This window comes from Mesoplodon densirostris, chromosome 4 (genome assembly GCF_025265405.1).
Source record: "Mesoplodon densirostris isolate mMesDen1 chromosome 4, mMesDen1 primary haplotype, whole genome shotgun sequence".
Lineage (NCBI taxonomy): Eukaryota > Metazoa > Chordata > Mammalia > Artiodactyla > Ziphiidae > Mesoplodon > Mesoplodon densirostris.
Window position 1 is genome coordinate 140,301,532 of NC_082664.1, and position 24,939 is coordinate 140,326,470.

At 38.2% G+C, this 24,939-nt stretch overlaps 1 protein-coding gene across 1 annotated transcript; it reads left to right on the top strand.

Annotated features, from left to right (window-relative positions):
• Positions 1 to 300: 300 nt before the first annotated feature.
• ARPP19 (cAMP regulated phosphoprotein 19) lies at positions 301 to 15,595 on the top strand. The gene is made up of 4 exons (XM_060097328.1): positions 301 to 356; positions 604 to 658; positions 10,631 to 10,753; positions 14,655 to 15,595. Exons 2-4 carry the CDS (start codon positions 614 to 616, stop codon positions 14,823 to 14,825), a joined length of 339 nt encoding a protein of 112 aa, XP_059953311.1. The 5' UTR covers positions 301 to 356; positions 604 to 613; the 3' UTR covers positions 14,826 to 15,595.
• The last annotated feature ends 9,344 nt before the right edge of the window (positions 15,596 to 24,939 follow it).

Here is a 24,939-nt window from a genome sequence, read left to right on the forward strand (position 1 = left end):
CAAGGCGATGACGTTGGATTGAGGATGTGAAAAATAGGGTTAAGAAGGCGAAGCAGAGTTGGGAGAGACTTGTGGAGCACAGACCTATGGGGCGCCCAAAAGAAAGTATGTATGGCCGCAGCGCGGAGAGCCAGGAGGAGAGCGGAACCAGGTGAGCCTGGGGAAGTGAAAATAGAAACGCTCCTGGAACCGAAGGGACCAGACTAGGTAGGCAAGGGCGGGGAGAGGCGGCTCCACTCATAAACTACAATTCCCAGGAAGCATTCGGCGGACGGATGTGAGGTGAGCGCGAGCCGCGACCTTTGAAGGAAAGAAGGAAGTGCTTGGGCGTCGCAGAGCGGGAGAAGCGGACTAAGGTAGGCGAGGGCGCGGCGCGGAGGGGCGGCGGGCCGAAGGGGCGGTGGGTCGGCGGCGGGCCGCAGTGGTGGCCACCCGCCGGGCGCGGCGGGGCTGCGTGTCGTTATAAGGAGGCGGCCATTTTTGCGGGCAGAGACGGCCCGGGCGGGCGCTTGAGGAGCGGGGCGGGCTTGAGGCTGCGCGGCGGGCGGGTGGGCGGCCTCGGCCACCTGGTAATTGCTTCTCTTCCCGGCGTCTTGTCCACAGAGGGAGCAGTATGTCCGCGGAAGTCCCCGAGGCAGCCTCCGCGGAGGAGCAGAAGGTGAGTGTGCCCGCGGAGCGGGCCGGGGAGCCCGCAAGGCCCGGGGCCGTCGCTGCCGGGGGCCAGGCCTGGCGGCGGCCTGGTCCCACCGCGGGCGGAGGGGCGCAGCCGGAGCCAGCCCGGCGCCGGTGCAGAGCCGGTGTGCCGCTCCTTCTCACCTGGCAAGGCCAGACACTCCGGAACCGGCCGCCCGCAGGAGCTCGGGTAGTTAGCGCCGGCGTGGTGCGAGTTGGAGGTTCTCAGCGTCCTGGCTGAGACGTTCCTTTAGCGCCTGGGTGTGTCGGGGTTTCCTTTAATACTTAACTGTACACGAGAGCTCGTGACTTGGTCCTTAACGCGTGGAGCCTGAGTTTTTCCGTGGGCTTCACTTGGCTCATGAACCTTTATTTTTCCCTCGAAGAACTAACTGTCCAACTGCTTGTATTGTCTGCGTGTTCTTAACTCTAAAGGCGGTATCTCGTGTTGGGGCGGTGACTTAGACCTGGGTTGGAATTTCAGGTCCAGTCATTGTTAGCCGGGTAACCTTGGTCAGTTACTAAACTGTTCAAGCTTCAGTTTTCTCATCTGTAAAATAAGAATAATAATCCTTGCTGTATACAGTTGTTGTGAGGCTTAAATGTGGTGGGTAACTTAACGCTTTGGCGCAGCGTGTGCTCCGAAATGTGTGCCAGTGGTATTCGCCTATGGTGCTTGACTAAAACTCGAAAGGTTGGAATTAAAATTTTTTTTTTGCCAGCTGACTTGATCATGTTTTTCGTGGAAACATGGGAACATTTTGTAAACTCACTTGTAATACCTTGCTGATGTAGGGAAATAGGCCACGGATCGGTGTTATTCAGATTATGGATATAAAGGCTTTATATTTGTCTAGGCTAGTGCTTGCTTCTAAATAACCATAATTATTTAAAGAATCAGAGGGCATTGTCATAAATAGGATTTGGTCTAATACTTGGATTTTGTAAGGGCTTCTGCTTTAGGTTACAACCATGCTCCTAATCAGGCTGAAAATTTGATTAGTGTTCTAAACCCATTCCATGTGTTCTTTACCATGTTAACTTTCCCTGAATTGGATGGCTCTGTTATGATATTACTTGTAAAGTAACTGGAGAAAAAAGCAGTAAATAGGCCAAGTCACTACCTTATTCGAGAATATTCCGATGTAAACTATGTTGGGTATTTTTCACACTTTGCTAAAAATCGAACTTGGGGGCAAAAAAAAAAAGTATATATGCTATATATAATTTAAGGATTACAGTCATAATCGTAATATTAAATATTATGTATTTATTGTAACATTTATCTTGGTGTTCATTACTGCTTAGGATTTAGGAACCCAGATAAAACAGCAAACCCATGTCTGTGCTGGCTTGTCCTAAACACTAAAATCAACCTCAATTTTGACTTCTGAAGCACAATAATGTGCTATGTAATTTTCTTTTATGAGATTTGTTAATATGTTGCCAAAGCGTGGAGTGTTGATTTCTGCATTGTAAATGCTTCACTTGGGACAGCCTAATATTTATGTCTCTTAACAAGTTTAAGGTTATCTTCAATGTTTTCTTTTTGTGTCTACATTAAAATTTTAATTCAGGTCCTTTGGTTTTAGGGCTGCTGTGTGAGTTAGTAATATAACGTCCCTTCTTGAATTAAGGTTTGGCTGTAGATGTTAAGTGCCCGTAGCATGGATACCATCCCTAAACATGAGGAAAATGTGCAGAGTCACTTCTGTGTTCCTGTGGGCCAAATCACCTGTGTCTTCTATTTGGAAGAATAGTTAGATGACCTAAAAAAATTGGGTTATTGTTTTTGTACCCAATTGACCTTTGAATTAAAGCCAAAGTATTCAGCTAAAATACCTTTATAGTTTTATGGTACGTCAGCTTCTGAAAAACTAAGGTAAAGAGATGAGCCTGGCATAGAGTAAGAGCTAAGTCACTATCTGAGTAGTATGTGCACCCTTGTTAAGAGAAGAAAACTGTATAAGCCACTATTTTTTATTGCGATACTAATTAAATATTACAAATGTAAAAATAAGTATAAACTCTTATCTCTCTTACACCACTCTAAAACTAAAACAAACTAAATACAGACAAAAACATTCTAAATTATTAATTCACTGTGGCATGGTAGTTTGCTGAAACTGAATTTCCAGTGTATTGAGACTATGGTAGCAATTGTTAAAGTGCAGGAGCCTTTTGAGTTTGGCAAGTTAACACTCCCTTAGACCATATGATCCCTTAGTTCTCCCTTTTTTAAGAGTAAGCTGTATGGTCATTTAACTGTAGTCTTAGGTACATCATTTACATTTTAAATTCAGCTCTGTAGTTTTCTCATTATTTGGACAAATGGAGTAGTAAATGAAAGCTCAGACACCCAAGTACCATAGTACTGCTTAAATATAAGATGGCAATTCAGATGCCCTAGGATATGCTTATATTTTTCTTTAGATTATCACTGAAGTGAAAAGTAAACATTATTTTAGCAGAGACCTCATGGATCCATCATCCACTTTGAATAACACTTAGCTGAGACAGGCATGCAGTCTGATCCTGGGGGTGAAAAGAGGCATGTGGAGACGTAAAACACATAGTTCTCTTTTCATTGTGAGCACCTTAAACTCAGGTCTCTCCTTTATTTATCTTTTCTCCCATGGCACCTAGGATAGTGCCTGGCATTGTTCTGAAAATGTTGGTTGAATGAATTTTTCTCCAAACTTTTCAGTTGAAACTATTGCCAAAGCATTATGTCAATACAAATGATGGTACTAGTACTGCAGTTAAAAAAAGAGAGGGATAGACCATGGTAATATAAAAAACCTCAGCTTAGACCCACTTAAGAAATCTGAATGAAAGTAGAAGGATGTTTATATGCATTTTTTCATATATATGGCTTTTAACTTTTTTTAAGAAAAGATCTTAATAGCAGGTTCTCTAGAAAACAGGTTTTCTAGAGATTTTATTACAAGATTCATCAAATTAAGTTAGTAAGGTGTCTTGGGAAAGGCTAACTCAAGTAGAGCTCTCAACTTAAATATTTTTGTCAGTTTAAAAGGTATGCTTGGTGCTTTTGTGACTGGTGGAAGAGGAAGAGAACTACTGTTTAAATTACTTCATTATGTCATCAGTAAAGAGTGGATATAAATTGCTTTCCCATTTTCCCAGTTTTTAAAAAATCGTGGTTAATATTGGCCTTTTTCTGGGACTGTTTTGACAGTACTTTTGGTAACCAAAAGGCTTAAGATATATTCAGTTTGGAGCACAACCTGCTCCTCTGGTTTGTTGTGCAACCATTGATTCTTAACAATCTAGAAGTAAACCTCAGAAAAGTTTTAAAATGTCTTTCAAAAAAAAAAAAAGCTCTCTCATTTGTTGTATAGTAAATTGCTGAGATAGCAACAGTGTTTAGGCTTGCCTGTTGTTTGTGCAAGACTTTAATACTTAACAACTTCTATTCCTGAACTTATAAGTGTCTACTAAACATGAAATATTCCAAAGATAAGCTGATGGTGAAACTATCACGTGATTAGAAAGTTTCTTAACTTTTAAAAAACAGTTGGAGTACATTGTATTTGTTCAGTCAGTAGACTTTGCTTTTGTTGTTGTTGTTGTTGGGGGTAGGAGTTTATTAATTAATTAATTTATTTTGGCTGTGTTGGGTCTTCGTTTCTGTGTGAGGGCTTTCTCTAGTTGTGGCAAGCGGGGGCCACTCTTCATCGCGGTGCCTGGGCCTCTCACTATTGCAGCGTCTCTTGTTGCAGAGCACAGGCTCCAGACGTGCAGGCTCAGTAGCTGTGGCTCACGGGACTAGTTGCTCCGCGGCATGTGGGATCTTCCCAGACCAGGGCTCGAACCTGTGTCCCCTGCATTAGCAGGCAGATTCTCAACCACTGTGCCACCAGGGAAGCCCCCTTTCAGTAGACTTTTATTGAACACCAATTAAATGCCAGGCACTGGGCAAGCAGCAAGGACTTAATAGAACTACAGAATTTTTCCACAGAGGTTGATAACAGTATTGGTCCCTTCCTGACACTATACCAAAGGATTTGTTGGCTTTCATTAATCTTTTTTTTTTTTTTGTGGTACGTGGGCCTCTCACTGCTGTGGCCTCTCCCGTTGCGGAGCACAGGCTCCGGACGCGCAAGCTCAGCGACCATGGCTCACGGGCCCAGCCGCTCCGCGGCATGTGGGATCTTTCTGGACCGGGGCACGAACCCGTGTCCCCTGCATCGGCAGGCGGACTCCCAACCACTGCGCCACCAGGGAAGCCCTCTTTCATTAATCTTATTCATCAATCAGTGCATCAGTGAACATATTGCTGAGCAGATTGAGAATTTACTTAGAGAGTTCAGATTTTTATTTGCTGATGTTGTTGTGTAACTTCCCTGCTGAAGACCAAAAAGTGGTATTAATCATTCAAACTTACTATCAATTCCATGACAGACTACAAAATAATCCTTAATTATTTGAATATATGTATGTTTATATATATATATATATATATATACGCTTTTATACCTTATAGTCCTCCTACTTACAGAAAGCTTAGCTAGTGTATTTCAATAGAATGATTCACAAAAATGCAAGTGCCTAACATTAATAAATATTAGGCCCTGTGCTAATTGTAGAGTATACAACGAAGATTATTTTGGGGCATGTGTTGTTGCCAAGAGAATAACTATCACTTAAAATATTGTTTTTAAGTTTTTGTTTTGTGTACATCATAAGCATACATCTCTGTTGCAGTATCCTGGATTTCTGCTTTCCTAGTTTGTAGCCTAGAGTAAAAGTTCCAGAATTCTAATGATGCTTTTTCCCCCCTCCTCCCAAAGCTATTATCAGCATAGAAACCACTTAGCTAAATGAAGTCACTAATATTCCAGCATCTATTTCTAAAAAGTAGTAAAATTTCTGTGTAACACAAAGGCCTCTTGGAGAGTAAAGTTTCAAAACCAGATTTGAATTTTTAAAAATACTTTCTTCTTGGTTAAGCTTGTCATTTCCTGTCTTTGTTGATCCTTTCTATTATATCTTTCTTTTCTATTTCATTAATTTCTGCTTTTTATTTTCTCCTGTTTTCTTTGGGTTCCGTTCTTTGTCTAACTTCTCAAGTTGGTTGCATTGCTCATTGAGTTTTAGTTTTCTTTAATATAAACCCTTAAGGGACACTTGTATCCCACACATTTGGTATGTGTAGAATTTTTATTATTAGTGAGTTCCAAGTAATTTTTTTATTCCTATGATTCCTTTTTTAACCATGAATTATTTAGTAATGTACTTTAATTTCCAAATGGCAGGGATATATACAGTTTGAAATAATTGACTTTTAACCTTCTGAATTGCAGTCATAGATTGTGGCCTAATGGAAATGGTTAAGAATTGCTTTATGGCCTAATATTTAGTCAGTGTTTCCATTTGTCCTTGTGAAGAATATGTATTTCCTAATTGTTGGATGCAGAATTAAAATCAAGTACGTTGACTACTTTGTCTTTTTCACCTACCAATATGAGGAAGGTCTGTTGAACTCTCCTATGCTGATAGACCTATCAGTTGCTCCCTATAATTTTGTTGATTTATATATTTTGAGGCTTTCTTATTAGAGGCATAAACGTTAGATCTTCTGTATTCCTAATAAAGCTTTTTGGTCTTTTTTTTTTCCTTTCTTGTCCTCCTCCCCCCCTCCCCCCCCCTTTTTTTTTTCAGTTGAAGGATTTTCTCTTCCATTTTACCCCCACTATTAGTTTGGAAGTTATATACTTTATTTCATTATTAAATTGATTCCCTCTGAAATTTTATCAAGCCTCCTCAACTAAGCAAAGTGTAAAATTAATATCATAAATCTTTTTGTAAATGAGACAGAAACATAGAACACTTAAACTTTAAAAAACTGTTGTATATTTTTGTTTTGTCCTTTTTTAACCTCACATATTAAGACATTAAAATTAGGAAAGTGAATGTGTCAGTTATATTTCAATAAAGCTGGGGAAAAATTAGAAAATTGACTTGTTCAGTATACATACATACATACCAATTTCTTTGTTTGCTTTTTCCTTCTTTATCTCAGACCTTTTGAGGGATGTATTTTCATTCTAGCTGGAATAAATGTTCAGGAATTCCTTTGAAGGATGTCCAGAAACATGCAATCACACCAAATTTTGTGTCCTTCTTTGCATTTTTTAATGTGACTGTAGGGATAAATTGCCTTTTTAAAAAATAATTTCTATTGCAGCTTTTTATTTTAAATCACTGTGAAATGAAGTTCTCACAACATAAGACCTCTTCAAACTCCAGAGTCAGGCATCTGGAGTAGACTGTCAGGTCATTCCTCCCTCTTAGCCCTATGTCCACCTCAGTCACCCAAAATCCTGCCAGGACCATCCTGGAGGTGAGGTGATCTCTTTTTATTTGTAATAGTTCTAGCAAAAGTTATACAACAGTTTATTCCTTTAATTTTAATTGGCAGTTTACATATATACGTACTGCTATACATATTATCTCCTTTCTTTTAAATTACACAAGTACTTTCTAGGAACTATTTCAGTAAATTGCTTATTTTACCTGATTTTGTCAGTTAATGTCCTGCTCTGGAGAATAGAAATCAATTTGTGTATTTCAGACAGAAAGGGATATGATTTAGGGGGTTAGGTTACAAATTATTTGAAAGGATAGAGTAGCAAAAAGGGGGAGATGATGTTTCCAGAGGTGAGGGATTGCAAAAAAACCTTTGACCCTGCAAGAGTGAGCACTATTCTGAGCCCAGCATCCTCTGCCCCATCTCATGTAGCTGCTACAATAGACCCTAATCATGAGCTTGATGCCCTTCTGCAGGAACACACAGGAGCTACTGCTGTCTGCACATTGTGTGGCATCACCAGGAATAAAATGGATTCTTTTTCCCATGCCTTTTAATCTGTTGTAGGTACCATTGGCAGAACCTTATAGGAATTCAGTCTGAGAAATGTGCTTTCAGGCTTATTCTAACTGTAGTGATTCAGAGGAGTGTTTAGAGAAGGGTAAGTGTGGGCTGAATGCCCATAGACACAGTCCACCACCTGACGTGTTATTAATACTCCACAAGCAAACTGTACCTGCGTCAGATCATTGGTGAACACCCAGGCATTTGAACTTGCTTATCAATAAGCCCTAGAACTGTATACATCTGCAAAAGGTTTAAGAATGTTTCTGTATGATCCATTAAAAGTTTTGTATGTGTCTTGATGGTACTGACTACATTTAAAAAATGTAGCTTAGGTCATATTTTCCACCCTTTTGGTGTTAAATGTAGCTGAAATCCTGAATCCAACTGCAAAGTTACACCTAGCAGGGACTTGCCATTGTGCTATGTATTTGGCCAGGAAGTCCAAGAATTGGTTTGTTTTTCTAGGACATATTACAAATTTATTGTAAATCTAAATATTTTCAGCTGTAGGTTCTGTTTTGCCCAAAATATTTTTCGATAGTAAACTGTTTCAATTTAATTAAACTGTTTCATTTAATTGAATATTGTATGTAAATATATACATAAATGTGTTCCTTATTAAGAAAATAGAGGAGTGCCAGATAAGATGGCATATTGTGCACAACTTTTTTTCCCTCGTATATAAAATGGGGAAATCTGCAGAAACGCTGGAAACTAGGGAAAGTTGCTACCCCATACTAGAAATTTTAAGGAATCTTAGATACAGAGAACTGATCATTCAAATCAAACAAAGAAGTAGAGCGCTCTCATTTCCCAAGCCTAAGAAAGCTGGATGGTTTTAGTGGAAATGTAGGACTCTGTTAACATCCTTTAATTTGAAGGTGCTGGGACCGAAAGGCTATAATCGGGTTGGAGTCCTTTTCAACCAGTGTCCAAATTTAACGTCAACCAATTTAAAAAAACAATTGTAGAGTGGAACCCAAGAGTAGGTCCCTCCCAAGTCCACTTATAAATTAACCACTGTGGATACCCTGGGGCTGTAGTAGCGAAGTGAAGCCTCTGTGGTGACCCAGCGCACTCTCATATACTAAACTGGGAACCTTAAATTTATACTATTTCTCCAGCTTATCTGATTAATACAATGTAGTCATATCTTGTATAGGGGTTAGGTTCTAAAGTTAGTAAGGCAAAAAATCACATATAACTGAAATCACCCTTGAAAAACCCAGTGAAGTCATGATCACATTAGAGACTGCCCCATCAATTCTCAGTAGGTCAAGTGGTAGTCACTTTTTTGTCTAGTGTTTGAACAGATGGCCGAGCTGGTTCTTCAGTTGATTGCTAGCTGAGGTAGTTGACTCCTGTTACAGGGGCCGAGTTTTTAAACACTGGAATGATAAACAGTATGTTGATACACTTACACTCTGAAAGAGACATACTCTGGGATTGAGACTCTCCTGGGAACGTGGGGTTGCGTCATACACCTCACACTTGAGCTACCCTTTTTGAATGGAATGACTGGCAGAATCACCAATACTATTTAGAGTCTCTATCTCTGGCTGGGCACACATAGTTGAATTTTTTGTACATCAAGTGAATGACGCAACCACTGTAAAAAGAATGAAAATCAAAATATGTAGATGCATGAAACTGCAGCCTAAGAAGAGAGTAGAACACTTGAAGCAGGGGGAAGCACACACATAAAAGAAGCCCCATAGAAGGGGTATATTTGACAGCAGCAGCAGCTTTATTCTCAAAATCCTCTAAGACTAAAAATGAGAAGAGGTAACAACACATGAGGAAGCTTTTGAAGATGGAAAAAAAATATTGACAATCTATAAGGTGAATAAAGCTGATTATAAAACATGTATGAAAATACTTACGAGGAAGATATATGCAAAAATTATATGAAGTTGTTTCTTGAGTTCCTAGATCAATAAATGATTACTTGCTGCTGTGTAAGAACTGTAGGCTTGGCATTTATGGATAACATTTCTGCTTTTTGACTATGCATAAATCACCTGGAAGAATCAAGATATGCAGAGGTGTGTAATTTTGCTGAGCTGGTGTGCAGAAATGAGTCCATTAGCTAAAAAGTGTGCCTTGCCATTGCCCAGCCTCCCTTATCAAGGCAGCTCTATTTTTCTTGATTCGTTCATTCTTCTGCATTCCTTGCCATGAAGTGGTAAACACTGCTTCCCTATGAAATATTACTCTTGGGGACTTCCCCGCAGTCCAGTGGTTAAGACTCCCCACTTCCACTGCAGGGGGCACAGGTTCCATCCCTGGTTGGGGAACTAAGATCCCACGTGCCGTGTGGCACAGCCTATATATATATATATATATGGAAGAAAGTAAGCTATATCAAGACTGGTGTTAAAAGTGAATAGGCTTAAGATATTGATAGTCCTTGGTCAGAAAACATAGTTTTGATGCGTTGAAGATGGGATCTTTGGCATGAAAACTGTTTGCCATTAAATATGGGTAGAAATTAGGCAATAAAATATACAGATGTAAAGATTGACAGAGATGATGTTTCTCTCCTTTAAAAATAACAAGGTCTTCTGCATTATTCAAGGAAAATCTGATGGTAAGTAAGCTGCTGTTAATTTCTATTAAAGATTCTCAGAGCTTTCAATTAAATATGATTTTGAATAAACAGGAGGTCAAAAAGCTCTTTTTTATTTTAACAGTATTAAGATGGTTCTCTAAATATGGGCAAAGAGCTGATGAGTTCCATAGAAGGTGACTAACTATAAATGTATTATACATGACTGGAAAGTAATGGCAAGCAAGACTTCAGAGCTGAGCTATCTTGATATTTTTATCCAGTGTGTGGGGTGTTATACATGCATCACAGCTATAATAGAGCTGTCACATGGATCATTTGAAAAACAAGACAGAGATGTTTTAAAAGCCTCTGTGCTTGATTTCTTAGTCTGTTGCTGCATTATTTGGTATTTGACAACTAAAGTCAGAATCCAGATATTTAAAAGGTGGAATTATCTAAAATAACTGAATTGTAATAGAGAAGTAATTTATTTAAAATTATTTCAGGAAATGGAAGACAAAGTGACTAGTCCAGAGAAAGCTGAAGAAGCAAAATTAAAAGCAAGGTATCCTCATCTGGGACAAAAGCCTGGAGGTTCAGATTTTTTAAGGAAACGATTGCAGAAAGGGGTAAGTTCTCATGTGTAAATCTTCACATGTTTAAGTCCTGTGAACTCAGTGTGCCGAAAGAGATTGTGAAATGGGTGTCTGTGTTTATAGCTCTTTACCACCAGATATGTGTGCATTGATAAGTATATATGTTGGCTATAGTTATGTGTGAATTATTTTCTCAAATAAACCAAATTGCAAGGGAATATTTTTTTCAGCTTTATTGAGTTATAACTGACGTAAAATATTATGTAACTTTAAGGTGTACAGTGTGATGATTTGATCCATGTACATATTGCTAAATGCTTACCATAATAAGGTTAGCTAACACATCTTTTACCTCACATAATTACCATTTTCTTCTTGTTATGGTGAGAACATTAAAGCTTGACTCTCATAGCAATTTCCAAATATACAATCCAATACTGTTAACTGTAGTTAACACCATGTTGTCCATTTATTAGATCCCTGGAACTTACGCATCTTATAATTGAAAGTTTGCACCCATTCACCAGCATCTCCCCCATTTCCCCCACCACTCAGCCCCCGGCAACCACTGTTCTTCTCTGTTTTCTATGAGTTTGATGATTTTAGATTCCACATATAAGTGATGTCATACACTAATTGTCTTTCTACCAAAAGAATATTTTAACATTAATTTTAGTTTAACAGATTACTTTTAAAAGTGGCAAAATATAGAATGGTGTTTTTATATAGCATGAAAGAATGACATTCACAGCTTTGAAATAATAGAATGACAAAGAAGGATTACACCAAAACATAAAAATAAAATCCTTGTTCCATGAAAAGTAATATGGTGGGGAAATTATTATAAAAATGTTAGTTAATATTTGTAATACATAAAATGGTTTTTCAAATACACAAGGAAAACATTAAGGTGCCCTAGATAAAGGATTTTAGCAGAGGAAATACTGTTACGAAACACAGAAAAAAATGTTTATCCAGGATAGAAATCAATGGAGTATAAATTAGAACAATTATTTCTTTGTAGCTTTAACTATAATAAAAAGCAGCATCACTATTCAACAGCAGAGATATAGTAAATAAATTGTGATAAGTCAACAAAGTAGAACATTATGTGGTCATTTAAAAAGAAAAGGCCATAATATAGGGCATAAATAGAAAAAAGCAGCATTGAGAAACATGTTCTGCATTCTGTGTAAAATGTATCTGTACCAAGTCTCATTTTGAAATCATCCCATCAGATGTGGTTTTAGTATGAAATTATGTAATTTTCTTTGATTATTATTATTTGGATTTGGGATTTGACTATTAGTGTTTAGGAAACTTTTTTTCCTTTGCTAATCTTCAGTATAACTTATGCTAGCAGCCTTTCCTCCAACATTTGGGCTGTTGACTTTGTCATTTTTCTCTAGCTTCAATGATTTATGACTTTTTAAGTATCTTCAAGTTAGAATTTATATACATTGTGTCTTGGCATTGGTGTTATAGATGTAAATAGTTGTCAATAAGAAAATGCCACTTGAATCAAGAAATTTATATAGCATTTGAGAAGGGAGCTCTTGAATGATTCTGTATTTTACCAAAATGTCAGTGAATAAACACTTTTATATTAGGGAAATGAAGTGTTATATTCAACTATATAATTTCTTACTATGTTAAAAGACTTTTGTTTTTTAAAAAATGTCTGGATCACAGGGTTTTAGTTTTCCTCTGTCGTAATATCAAACTGGCAAGTTATCTTAGTATTTTTAAACAGTTTCTTGTTCATTTGAGAGGGTTGGTTAGATATCATTTATTTTAGGTCCCTTTCTGTTTTATTGTACTCATTAATGTTATTTATTCGGATACCTATTTTTAGGCTTTTAACAATATGACGTGTGAGGGATATCAAGCAGCAGTCTGGCCCATGTTTTTTCATATTTGTGGAGTTTGTAAAGTCCCAAGAAAACAGGATCCAGTTTTAAGAAACATGACCTTAAAAGTAAATACTGTCACTTTGGTGATCCATTAGTGTCAATGCAATTATAAATATGGATGTAAGTGTGGCCCTTAAATTGAAGTGGGAAAAGGCTCTTATAAGAGTGTCATCTAGATGGTACAGAATATGTTAATTTTAAAAATTTTCACTTACACAAAATTTAAAAATTGTTAAAGACAAGTAATATTGCCTTCTTGAACTGTATCTCTTCCAATATGAGAAACATTGATCTAGTTCATTCCTCTACCTAGAGCAGTTATAATTATTAAGCATTGAGTTTAGTTTTTCTCTCACCACACTAAATAAATTTAATTTCTTTTCCTCAAGGAAAGTAGCCTAATCTACAGTTAAGTGTGATCCCCTTGTGATGAACCTTTGGTTACTATAAAATAGGTAACATTAGAAACAGACTTTATTACATTGGGGAAAATCTGCCTAAAATTTGCACTATGTGTTAAAGTTCTCATTTTGTGCTTTTGACTCTAAGAAATTTGGCAGTCAGCTTTCTCTTTTAGAGGCTACTAAACTTCAGAAGTAGCTCTCTAATATAATATAGTACATCAGAAGTTCTGAGGTTTTTTTTCACTACACTTATTTTAAAACATGCAGAAATGAAGCTGCATGCATACACTTATTTTAAAACATGCAGAAATGAAGTCTTAGAAAGGCCTGGTCCAAGTTTCCTACTCTATGTGTAGTGACACATGAAAAGCAATTTCTAACTTTAGACTCTGGCCTAAGGCCAGATGCTTATAAAAGAATAGGCACTGGAGGGAGGCAGCCGGTGAGACCTTTTTTTCAGGCCATTCAGCAATCTTAAACTAAGCTGTGAGTTCCTAGCTCCTTGATTTACCACTTAAGTTACCCCTGAAGTCTCAAAGATAATATTTATATTTCCCCCCTTCATCCTTTGTCCAAGCCCTCACCTCGTATCTGGATTCTTGTCTATGCTGTAGGCAAAGGTTAGGTTCCCCTCCTTTGAGTAACCATAGCACCTCATGTATTTAAAACTGTAACAGTGGATTTACTTGGCTGTTGTCCATTTTTATATCTCTCTTCATGATTCACACAGTGCCTCGTGTAGTATTGCAGGCACTCAGTAAAGGTGGGCTAAACATGATAGGTGAAAGTCAGAACCCAGGCAAATTCATCTGTTTTTTACCTCGGAACAGACTAACTCATGTAGATTATCTATATTAAGGTTGATCTTTAGCTCCACAATTTCTATTTCAGTGATAAATGGTGTGGTTGTTACCGCATCCCATCTCTCCAACTAATAAGAGTGATTGTTGTACCTAGTGTCTTAGGTGAAAAATGGTGGTATAGGATAGGGATGTGTATTTTAAGTGATAATTAATTTCTAATGAGTTCATTTCTTCTATTACCCTAGCATTTATATTTTAACCTTAATTTTTATGTTAGTGAACTTCTCTAATTCAAATAAATGGTCTAAATCCTTACAGAAAAGTTCATCTTAGATGACAGAGTACCAGCAACTATAAATAATAGTTTTAATAATTGTAAACTTGATTGGAGATGGGTGACATCCCAAATGCAAGTTGGTGGATTGTGTGTTTTTATTTTCAAAATCATTTAAACAAGAAATTCATGCTGGTTTTTCCATTAGTAAGTGAAAGGCTTGTGTCCCACTCTTTAAGTCCAGGGCTATTAGCTCCCAGATAGATTGATATGGAAGTTGATGTCAATATTGAGGGTTCCATACTGGAACTAGAATGATATAAGTAAGCCTGAAGAAAGGTTCTTGCCTGACTTCTCAGCTGTTGACTTGTGATAGAACTCACTATAGAGTCATAGCTATTTCGTGTAGTTGATGTTTTTGTTTAAAAACTATTAGGTTTATTTTATTTTGACAGCACAGGGTCACATCTATATCTTAAACCAGTGTAATTGCATATGAAAGCTTTTTAAACTCTAGTCTGAATTTTTTTTTTCTTGTAGCAAAAATATTTTGATTCTGGGGATTACAACATGGCTAAAGCGAAAATGAAGAACAAGCAACTTCCTACTGCAGCTCCGGATAAGACAGAAGTCACTGGTGACCACATTCCTACTCCACAGGACCTTCCTCAACGGAAACCATCTCTTGTTGCTAGCAAGCTGGCTGGCTGATTAAAAGAGCTGAACTGCATGAATCTTCTAATTCCCTTTATTTCTCCTTAATATGTTACTTCTCCACTTTTTATTTCCTTTCACTCACTAAGTCATTTGAGAGTTATGGCTTTGCAGGTAGTGGTAGTGTGTGTGTAAGGGAATATACATGTGTAGAGTTTTGATTAGTTTAACAGTGCACTGATGAAAAGAACATGTTAGAGCAATGTAATCTACTTGAAGATAATTGTATATATTACCTAACTCCTAGTGTAGGGCTGGTTCCAACAAGTAACAAGCAAGTTTTACAATTTTAATGTTTTGGCTTTCTTTAATTCATCTTAATTATAGCTTTGTATGTTACTCTTATTTAATGTAACCTCTATTGTATTGATTTCTTCTGTATTTTCCTTTTGGATTTTGTAAAACAGAAGTTTAAGACCACAAGTTAGAAGGTCACATATTTCAATGAGAAGAAAGGTCACATATTTCAAACACAAATAGATGGGGCTTCAAAAGATTTGTATCCTGTCCTTGAACTTGAATGGCCTTAAATCTGTTTCAGCTTTAACAATAGAATTTTACTTGGGCAATATTTGCCCATTCTGGTGTAACTTATGTGACTCTAGTGCTTAACAGCTGCTGTTGAAGCTAGTATTCTTACTCAGTTCTGTAGTGTTAGAATACCTTTTGTTGTTGAAGATGTGAATGAAGTGTGCATGTGCATCGACTGTTGAATTCACTTTTGTGCCATTTTTGTAAATACAGTAGTTTTGCACAACCTCTCACAACTGTCTGTATTAATTTCACATATTAAAGAGTAGATGATGTGCCAACCAGAAGCACAAGAGTTCCTACACAAAACCCCGTGTGTCATTAGAGCTTTTGCATAGTAAGAGTAGTTTACAGTCTTGGGGTTATAGAATACCAAACTGAAATCTTTGCTCAGTCTGCCATAGACTTAAGCTTTTTCATTTGTTCCTCATATCCATGACTCAGTGGCCTTGTGCAAATATGATATGTTGCTTAGGCATATCTTTTGTCCTATGCAGAACATTTCATTTTGACTTTTATGAAAATCACAATTCATGTAATTTATATAAACTTTTTTAATGTAGAAACTTTTTACTTCCACAGTCAATTTTGGGGACACTAGAATAAAATACTTTGCCTCCTGTGGCCCCCCCCTTCTTTTTTTCTTGCTTCTTTGGCTCAAATTGTGTTGGGCTGTGCCGTTCAGTCTCTTCAGAAACATAGGTGTCTATATCTTTACTCTTGAAATTTGCTCTGTTGAATGCTGTATATTCTAACACAATAATGATATTTTCCTTATAATTTCTCAGTTGTTAATTAACCACTCTTAATCCTGTATTGTTAAGAATTGACAGTTGTTTAAATAAAAGGAAATTTATAATGAAACAAATATTTGAGAAGATTGGCCCAGGAACCTAGTCAGGATGAGCTGAATTTTAAGTAATTATAATGAGCTAGGTGAATTAGGCTTGTGACAATTAGAGGAATTTACATGATAGGTGGAACATATTCATATTAAATACTTAGATATTTTGTTTCTATAGATGTCACTTTAATAAAATATAATACTTGTGGTTTATCTAGTTAGTAAGAACTTTAATTAACAGACTTTACTGGGACAAGTTTACTGGTCTTTTAGGAGCTCTTCCCATGATGCTGAGGATATGTAGCCTGAGATGATAGTATATTTTTCTTCATCTTTGACTTGTGCAGGGCCTCCCCCTCTTTTGGATCCAGGCATCTTTTCTGGATCTTGGCTCCATTTGTATACCTGCTTTCCTATGACCTCAAATCACCATAGATGGTGCCTTGAGCATAGTACCTGCACTTAAAGGCTGCCTAGCTCTCTGAGGAAAACTTGCTGATTATCTTCGTGCTTCACCCACCCCAAAAGGCAGAAAACAACAAAATCGATAATGTGTTAATTTGTTATTATAAGGATTAGTTATATATAAATAGATTTCTAATGGGAGTAAGTAGGTTATTCCAAAGTATGTATAATCATCGTAGGATTATTTAAGAATTACAAAATACCCCAAAGTAGAATACCTAGTGGTTTTGTTTTGTTTTTATGACTATTTGCAAGCTATCACCATTAAATTCACACACACATCAGAGATTAATCTCAAAGATCAGACCATGTTAACTGATTATGGTAGGACTCCTGCTATGGTTTGTGGCAAGTGATGTAATCTCTGCCTGAGTTTTCATTTGTAAAATACAATGCTAATATTAACCTACCTCAAAACTTGTTGAGGATCTGTGAAATACTGAGTAAGTGCCCAAAATAAAATATTGTTGATTGTCTTTTTATTAAAAATAAATTTCCTCATTAAACCAACCTGCCTTCTGTAAAGTCACAGTGATAGAAATCTCAGGATTTTCCATCAGAAAAGACCTGTCATTTAGGACTTGTAGGTATAATTGCTTAGCCTCCATTATTGGTGCTTGGGATAGAGGTTTTACATTTTTGTGTTTTTGTTCTGCTTCAAAGCTCAGTTTATTGAAGACATATTTGCAGGCTGTTTCACCATCGCTTGAATGAAGATTTTTGACCAAGATGGGCTTAAACATTTCTGTGGTTTCAGAATTGTGGTTTGAGAAATGGCCAATTTTAATCATTGTCCTTCTTATTATAAATGAATGTTGGAGTAAACAAGTTGGAGATAAATACTTCATGAAAACTAGCTAATGTCTGAACTCAATTACCTGTTTTATGTCCAGTAGCTCCTATTTGATAATACAGTTCTGAGAAGCATTTCATTTTTAAAGGCTACATCTGATTAAAACAATTATTGGCATGTTGGGATAGTAAGGACTGTTGGATTGTTTTGAGGAACTGAAAGGAGCATTTTTGCAGTCTATTTACAAGTTATTCAGTATTCCTTTGCTGCTCACCTAAAAATAAGTCTTAACTATTCATCAAGCCCTATACTTGTTGTTACTTCACTTGGAATTTGTTGCTGTTTTTACTTGATGTAACAAAACTATACCTCTGAATGTTTATTGATACTTTTTACTAAATCAGAATTGTATTCTTTCTCAATCCAAATTAGTGAAGTTTTATCAGTGCTGAAATATGATATCTACTTGAATTGTGCTCTAAACTTGGTGTTTGGTGATCCAGGGGCAGGTATCCAATAGGAAGAGCATGTCTGAGTGGCAACTTAAGCAGTTTCTGTGGTGGCCTTTTTACATTCCCCAACATTCAGACACATTTCTTCCATTTTTCATTTTCCTTTTTTGCCTCATTTTACTTCACTTCTCCCCCCTCCCATCCCTGCTTATTTCTTAAGCCTCTGATGGCATCTATTAAATGGTATTTAGGACTGATGAATGATCAATCCTTTAATACCCTTCCCAATATAACACAATTAAGGACCCATTTAAAATTTTCTAAAACACTGTCCTCACCTGGATAATGACAGGTTTGAGCCACCTTCCCAACTCTGCAATTCAGCATGCACTGCCAGTCTTCCCCCATATCCCTTCTCCCCCTGACATCACACCATACCTTGTAAAATTGGGATCAAAGAAGTCTCATTCTGGGATTGTTAATCTAAGGATAAAAATACTGATTTTTAATACTGTTTTACTAGTTTCTGCCTTTTAAAGTAGGTAGGCCTATGGGTTTTATTCTGGAAATCACTGATGGTCATGACAGCCATTAATTATGTTTGTATTGTTATTTATCAACTAAACAGCATTTGAAAGAAAAATTAATTTCTTTAATATACCCTCAAATCTGTTACTGCATCTTTTATTTGTGATGCAGTAGCAGGACACTTGCCTCTATTAAAAGGGCCAAGAGTAAATGCCTTTTTTGTTGAACATGTCTATAGAGTTGGCAGTTAATGCTGAAATTTGTTAAATAGCCCTTCCAAAATTATACTTGTGAAATACACAATAATAAATTGATCTACTTAATTTCTATTGATTTGATTTGCAGTTTTTGTCTCATTTAAGTGTTATATTGTTTTTCAGTATATTTTCTGAAGTTTATCCCTTTAGATTTCAGCTACTACGATATGCAGAAAGAATTTAACTATTGTAGACTTAAATTTTGTTTTAATTTAGATAGTGTTTGTTTATGAGGTCCTAGCAGCCTAACTTATATTTGTAAAGGCTTTGTAATTTAAGTAACATGAAATGTTTGCAGATTGTGAGTCTTTTCCATCTCAGGTATAAAACACTCTAGTACAATACTGTCAGAAATAGAAAGATGGATGAGACATTCTGAGAAATTTTATATACATACAGTTGACCCTTGAACAATATGGGGGGTTAGGGGTGCCAACCCTGGGCGCAGTTGAAAATTTGTGTATAACTTACAGTCTGCCCCCCTTATCCGTGGTTCTGCATCCACGGATTCAACCAATCACAGATCGTGTAATATTGTAGTGTGTATTGTGTGGACCTATAAGTGGCCCCACACAATTCAAACCTGTGTTGTTTAAGGGTCAACTGTATGTGTGTGTGCACATTTAGATAGATGGATAGATAAAACTTAATGCAAGGTGGAAGTATTACATTCCTTAAGAGAAATAGAAATAATAAAGTTCCAGGAAGTCTAGAGGAATGCATTATTAAATTTAGGGGATAAGTGGGATGAGTGGTAAGTTAGGGAAATTTTAGAGATAGTTTTGAGAGATGGGCTGCTGTAGGCATTGGTGGAGGGAAAGGGAGAAAGAAGCATTTTAGGTGGAGGGCTGTTATTTTCAAATAGGCAAGGAATTGGGAAAATGTGGCTCTGTATAAGGAAGTTTGGTTGGAGATCAGGGCATGCGAAGGAACTTGATTTTCCTGCATAACACTGTCCTTTCCTGCAGCCTTCAACTCAGTAAATACACCTCTGTGCACTTGCCCACTTGAGTACTCGAGCCAACGTTAGAAGTCATCCTTTATTCCTCAGAGGCTGTGACCAACACCCACCAAACTACACTGAATTTGTCCATTTCTCTTCCCTGCTGGCACCATACCCAAAGCCACTATTTCTTACCTGGACAACTGCTGTAGTTCTAACACATAACTTTTTTTTTTTTTTTTTTGCAGTACACGGGCCTCTCACTGTTGTGGCCTCTCCCGTTGCGGAGCACAGGCTCCGGACGCGCAGGCTCAGCGGCCATGGCTCACAGGCCCAGCCGCTCCACGGCATGTGGGATCTTCCTGGACCGGGGCACGAACCCGTGTCCCGTGCATCGGCAGGCGGACTCTTAACCACTGCGCCACCAGGGAAGCCCTAACACATAACTTTCTACTCCTGCTCCCTTGTGCGTGCTGCAGTCCCACCCATTCCCACTGCCCCATCCCATTTCCGTTCAGAAATCATACATCCAAGATCCTTTTGCCCCTGTTGAACATGTTTCTTTTCCATTAAACGCTTCCCCTGTTTCTTTCTTTTTTTTTTTTTTTTGTGGTATGTGGGCCTCTCACTGTCGTGGCCTCTCCTGTTGCGGAGCACAGGCTCCGGACGCACAGGCCCAGCGGCCATGGCTCACGGGCCCAGCCGCTCCGCGGCATGTGGGATCCTCCCAGACCGGGGCACAAACCCGTTTCCCCTGCATCAGCAGGCGGACTCAACCACCGCGCCACCAGGGAAGCCCTCCCCTGTTTCATAGTTTGGCTAGCTCTTTTTCATTCTGATCTCGGATCAAATTTAACTTCCTTAGATGAAGTCTAATTCGTTATTGCATCCCTAGCACCTAGAAACAGCTTATACATACTACATGCTTTTTGAATGAATAAAGTGAAATGGAATATTGGGTTGGAAATTAAGTGAGAAACCAGATTAAGGTTATGGATGCAGAGAGATGATTCTCCATCTCAGTCATGTCTAACCTTTCCTTCATTGCAGTAGGCCTTTATACTCTGTTTCTCAGCATGAGGAGAAATGTCAAAGAGCTTTGCTCTCATAAACCTCACATCACTGAAATTGGTGCGCCTGATTTTCCATGGCAAGGATGTATTAAATGTTCACTGCTTCTCTACTCTTGCTTGTAATCACAACCTTGCAAACATTCTGCATCTGGTTTCTGAGGCTCTTTATTGCCCCATTACCAATAACTTGGGCTGATTAGTGTCTGGTAGACTCTCACTTTCCTGCAACTATACAAGCTAACATTCCTAATGACTTTGTCTATAGATGTAAGGTGCCAGTTGCTTGAGTTACTGCAAAAATGATCACTATAGAGCAGCCATATTTTTTTTTTGTTTGTTTATTTTTATTTTTTATTTTACAAATTTAATCAGTTATACATATACATTTGTTCCCATATCCCCTCCCTTTTGCGTCTCCCTCCCACCCTCCCTATCCCACCCCTCCAGGCAGTCACAAAGAACCGAGCTGATCTCTCTGTGCTATGCGGCTGCTTCCCACTAGCTATCTACCTTATGTTTGGTAGTGTATATATGTCCATGCCGCTCTTTCACTTTGTCACAGCTTACCCTTCCCCCTCCCCATATCCTCAAGTCCATTCTCTAGTAGGTCTGTGTCTTTATTCCTGTCTTACTCCTATGTTCTTGATGACATTTTTTTTTCTTAAATTCCATATATATGTGTCAGCATACAGTATTTGTCTTTCTCTTTCTGACTTACTTCACTCTGTATGACAGACTCTAGGTCCATCCACCTCATTACAAATAGCTCAATTTCATTTCTTTTTATGGCTGAGTAATATTCCATTGTATATATGTGCCACATCTTCTTTACCCATTCATCCGATGATGGACACTTAGGTTGTTTCCATCTCCGGGCTATTGTAAATAGGGCGAGCAGCCATATTTTTAAGACAAAGACCAGAAGCAGACACACCAGTGCGCAGCTTTCTGTCATGCCACACTTAACAAGTTACAGAACACAAACCTTTCACTTCTTCAGTAGAATATCCTGGGTATATTCTGTTACAATATTGCCAACTGTTTGCAGTATATTCACATTCCCATGGGAGATTGGTTCTACAGAAGCAAAGGGAGGAAAAATTTCAATAAGAGGATGGTCGTCTACAGAGTAGAGTGCAGCAGAATGAGGAAGAGTGGGACTTGAGAAAAGGCCACTGGAAATTGGTATCACTGATCATTTGGAGAGAGCAGTTTCCGTAGAGGTGTGCATGGGCCTGGGACAGAGGGACAGAAAAGGAACAATAAGTGATTAAAGGTGAGTTAGTGGAGAGGATGTGATTTTTTGAGAATTTCTGAGGTACATAAAAGAAGATACAGTCTTTGGCTTTGCTTTTAAATGTAGGAAAGATTTGAGTTTGGTTATAGATAGGCAAAACAAAAGCATGGGAGAAAAACCAAAGATATAGAAGAGGCAAGAGGGCAAGAGCTGGGGTTGAGAGCATGCGTGAGGAGATTAGCCTTGGCATGTCTTCCATACAGAGGATGAATGACTAGAGTGCAGGTGGGGGAAAGGGATACTAGAGGAGAGTGGTCACTGAATGACCTTAGTCCTACTTGTAAGAGAGGGGTGCTGAGGTCATTTTCCTGGAGGGTATGAAGAGAAGAGGGTAGAGCTTTGAGACCCAGGGACTCTTTATAGCTTTGTAAAAGCATGTATGTACTTAACAGATCCAGAAAGGATCTAGAAATTTAAAAGTGGTTTCGTTGGGATCATTGTTTGAATTCAAAACTTTTTTAAAAATTTAAATTTAAATTTTTTTAAGGAGAACTGAATGGAGCAAATGCCTTCTGTGGGGCATCAGTCGTTGGGGTAAAAATGTGGAAAAGAATGGTAGAACCAAAACCTAGTTCTAAATTAAATTATTAGATTTCTTTTCCTGCTCCTCTTCAATTTTTAAAAGGTAAAAAAGTATACTTGTAATGATTCTAAAGTCAGGTAGTACAGAAGGGCATGGTGAAAAGCTAAGAATCACAAAATATGCCTCTACCACCAAGTTTAGCTCCTCTACCACTGGAGACACTCAAGCTGTTTTGTGTTTCTTCTGGTAGTTGCCTCCATGCCTCTCAATAGTATGTTTATACCACTGTTTCTTAATTTCTTAATTTTAAACATAAATTAATAGTTTTCGAGACTGATAAATGAGGATTAAGCTTACATTTCCTACCTCCCTTCCCTCCCACCCTCTTTCTAGGATCATATCATTACTTTTGATTCCTCTATAGGCTTCCTTTACAATGTCTAATAATATATTTTCACCATTATTTCTTATCCCATTGGCTGTCAACAGTATTTCTTGTCTCTCTAGTGTGTAAGATGACAATATTAACACCACCATCCTTCCTTTTGACTCTCCTCCCTTCTCTTGGCCTTTGTCATCTGTGTTCTTACCTTATTAAGGTTGATAACACTTGCATTCTATTTTATAATCATTATTAATAGTCCTCTTAGCTTTATAGGTTGATATAGTTCACTGCAGATCACAGTGTATACTATGATTTCATTTTTTTAAATCGCTTTTTGTTTTTCTTGGTGTTTCTAATTATTTTTTCTCTTCATCCTTTTGGCCTCTATCATAACCACAATTATTTTAATGCCTCCCATCACATCGAGTAGTCTATAGAGTCATCCTTTTACTCCAGAAAACTCCCCTGTAGGCAGGTCTCCTTGCTTCAGTCTGAACTTGTTGATTCCTTATCCTAATGCACAGTCGTCATCTTGGGACTTAGCTGCTCTCCTGAACTGAATCCATTATTTTCTAGATTGCATATATGGCAACCATTGCCTTTTGCCAGTGTCTTATGTCATATTCCCCAGAAGTGGGATCTTCCTTAGAAGTGGAAGTTCTTTATTTTTTAAAAATTTCATGGGGCTACCCTGGTGGCACAGTGGTTGAGAGTCCGCCTGCCGATGCAGGGGACGTGGGTTCGTGCCCCGGTCTGGGAAGATCCCATGTGCCGCGGAGCGGCTGGGCCCGTGAGCCATGGTTGCTGAGCCTGCACGTCTGGAGCCTGTGCTCTGCAGCGGGAGAGGCCACAACAGTGAGAGGCCCGCGTACCGCAAAAAAAAAAAAAAATTTCATGGATAGTTTTATGTGTCACGAACATCTTTCTCCAGTCTGTGGCTTGCTTTGTCTTAGTTCGTGATATCTATTGATACATTCCTAGTTATATTTTAGAACTGAATTCAAACATACCTTGGGAAAACTGAATATTCCCCTCCCCTACGTCATGTTAATTGTTCCATTTTCTGAGACACAATAACCATTTCCATATAACACTGTTTTAGCACTTAATCACAATACATTCTAATTGACTTCATTTATCCTCTCTTACAGGAAAATTATCTTATTTTGCTCCGGCACTTAGCCTAGTGCCTGGCCGTTTTAAGTGCCCAATAAATATTTTCTGAAAGAAGCTATACCCTTGAGATGTAGCCATTCCCATTCACCACATTCATCCCATATACCACTCTATAAGGGTCAGGGTTCTTAATGAAAAATTCATAACTGGCTCATTTAGGCGGAAATGGATTCACTGAAAGATACCAGGTCACTTACAAAATTGTTAGAAAGGCTGGAGAAACAGTCTTGAAGTAAATCTAGGAACAACCCCAGAAACACGCTACAGCGATGGCCTGATATGGATGCTGCTGCTGCTACCACTGCTGCCACCAACCACTGAAGGCCAGGAGCCCGACTTTGGTGTGACCACTGTTGTCCCACAAACTCGGCTACCTCTGCTGCTACCTTCATTGGCAAATGGAAGTTCTGGGCAGAGCCTGTTTCTCCGTATTTCTCACTTCCGTAACCTAAGTCTTGTGCAGATGAATCTGATCTTTGTGGCTTAGGTCCTATGACTGCATCCAAGCTGCAAAAGAGGAGGGAATTTGCAACTATCAGGAGGCAGGACTAGTGTACAAAATTCCCCCAAATAGAGAAAAGATGACAGACAAGCACAAATATGATAGAGGCCATTATACCTTCCAGTGTGCTTCTGCAATACAACATTGCAGTGTTGTCTACTTGAGGGTGCAAGAACTTCAGGGAGTTTATGATTTCCTTACTCATTTTGATTTGACATGCCTGGAAGCATTAAAAGAGGATCTTAAACTATACAGTGATAGTATACCCAAGTAAGTCAGTAAATTTACACAGTGCTAATCTTTGAACTATTCATCATTTCTGGCTGACCCATCAAAATACTC

What these genes read in the sequence shown, in the direction of transcription:
- ARPP19 (XM_060097328.1), top strand. Translation starts at nt 614, where the DNA reads ATGTCCGCGGAAGTCCCCGAGGCAGCCTCCGCGGAGGAGCAGAAG. An exon ending in CCTCCGCGGAGGAGCAGAAG is followed by an intron (nt 659 to 10,630) that starts GTGAGTGTGCCC and finishes AAATTATTTCAG; the next exon opens with GAAATGGAAGACAAAGTGAC. An exon ending in GGAAACGATTGCAGAAAGGG is followed by an intron (nt 10,754 to 14,654) that starts GTAAGTTCTCAT and finishes TTTTTCTTGTAG; the next exon opens with CAAAAATATTTTGATTCTGG.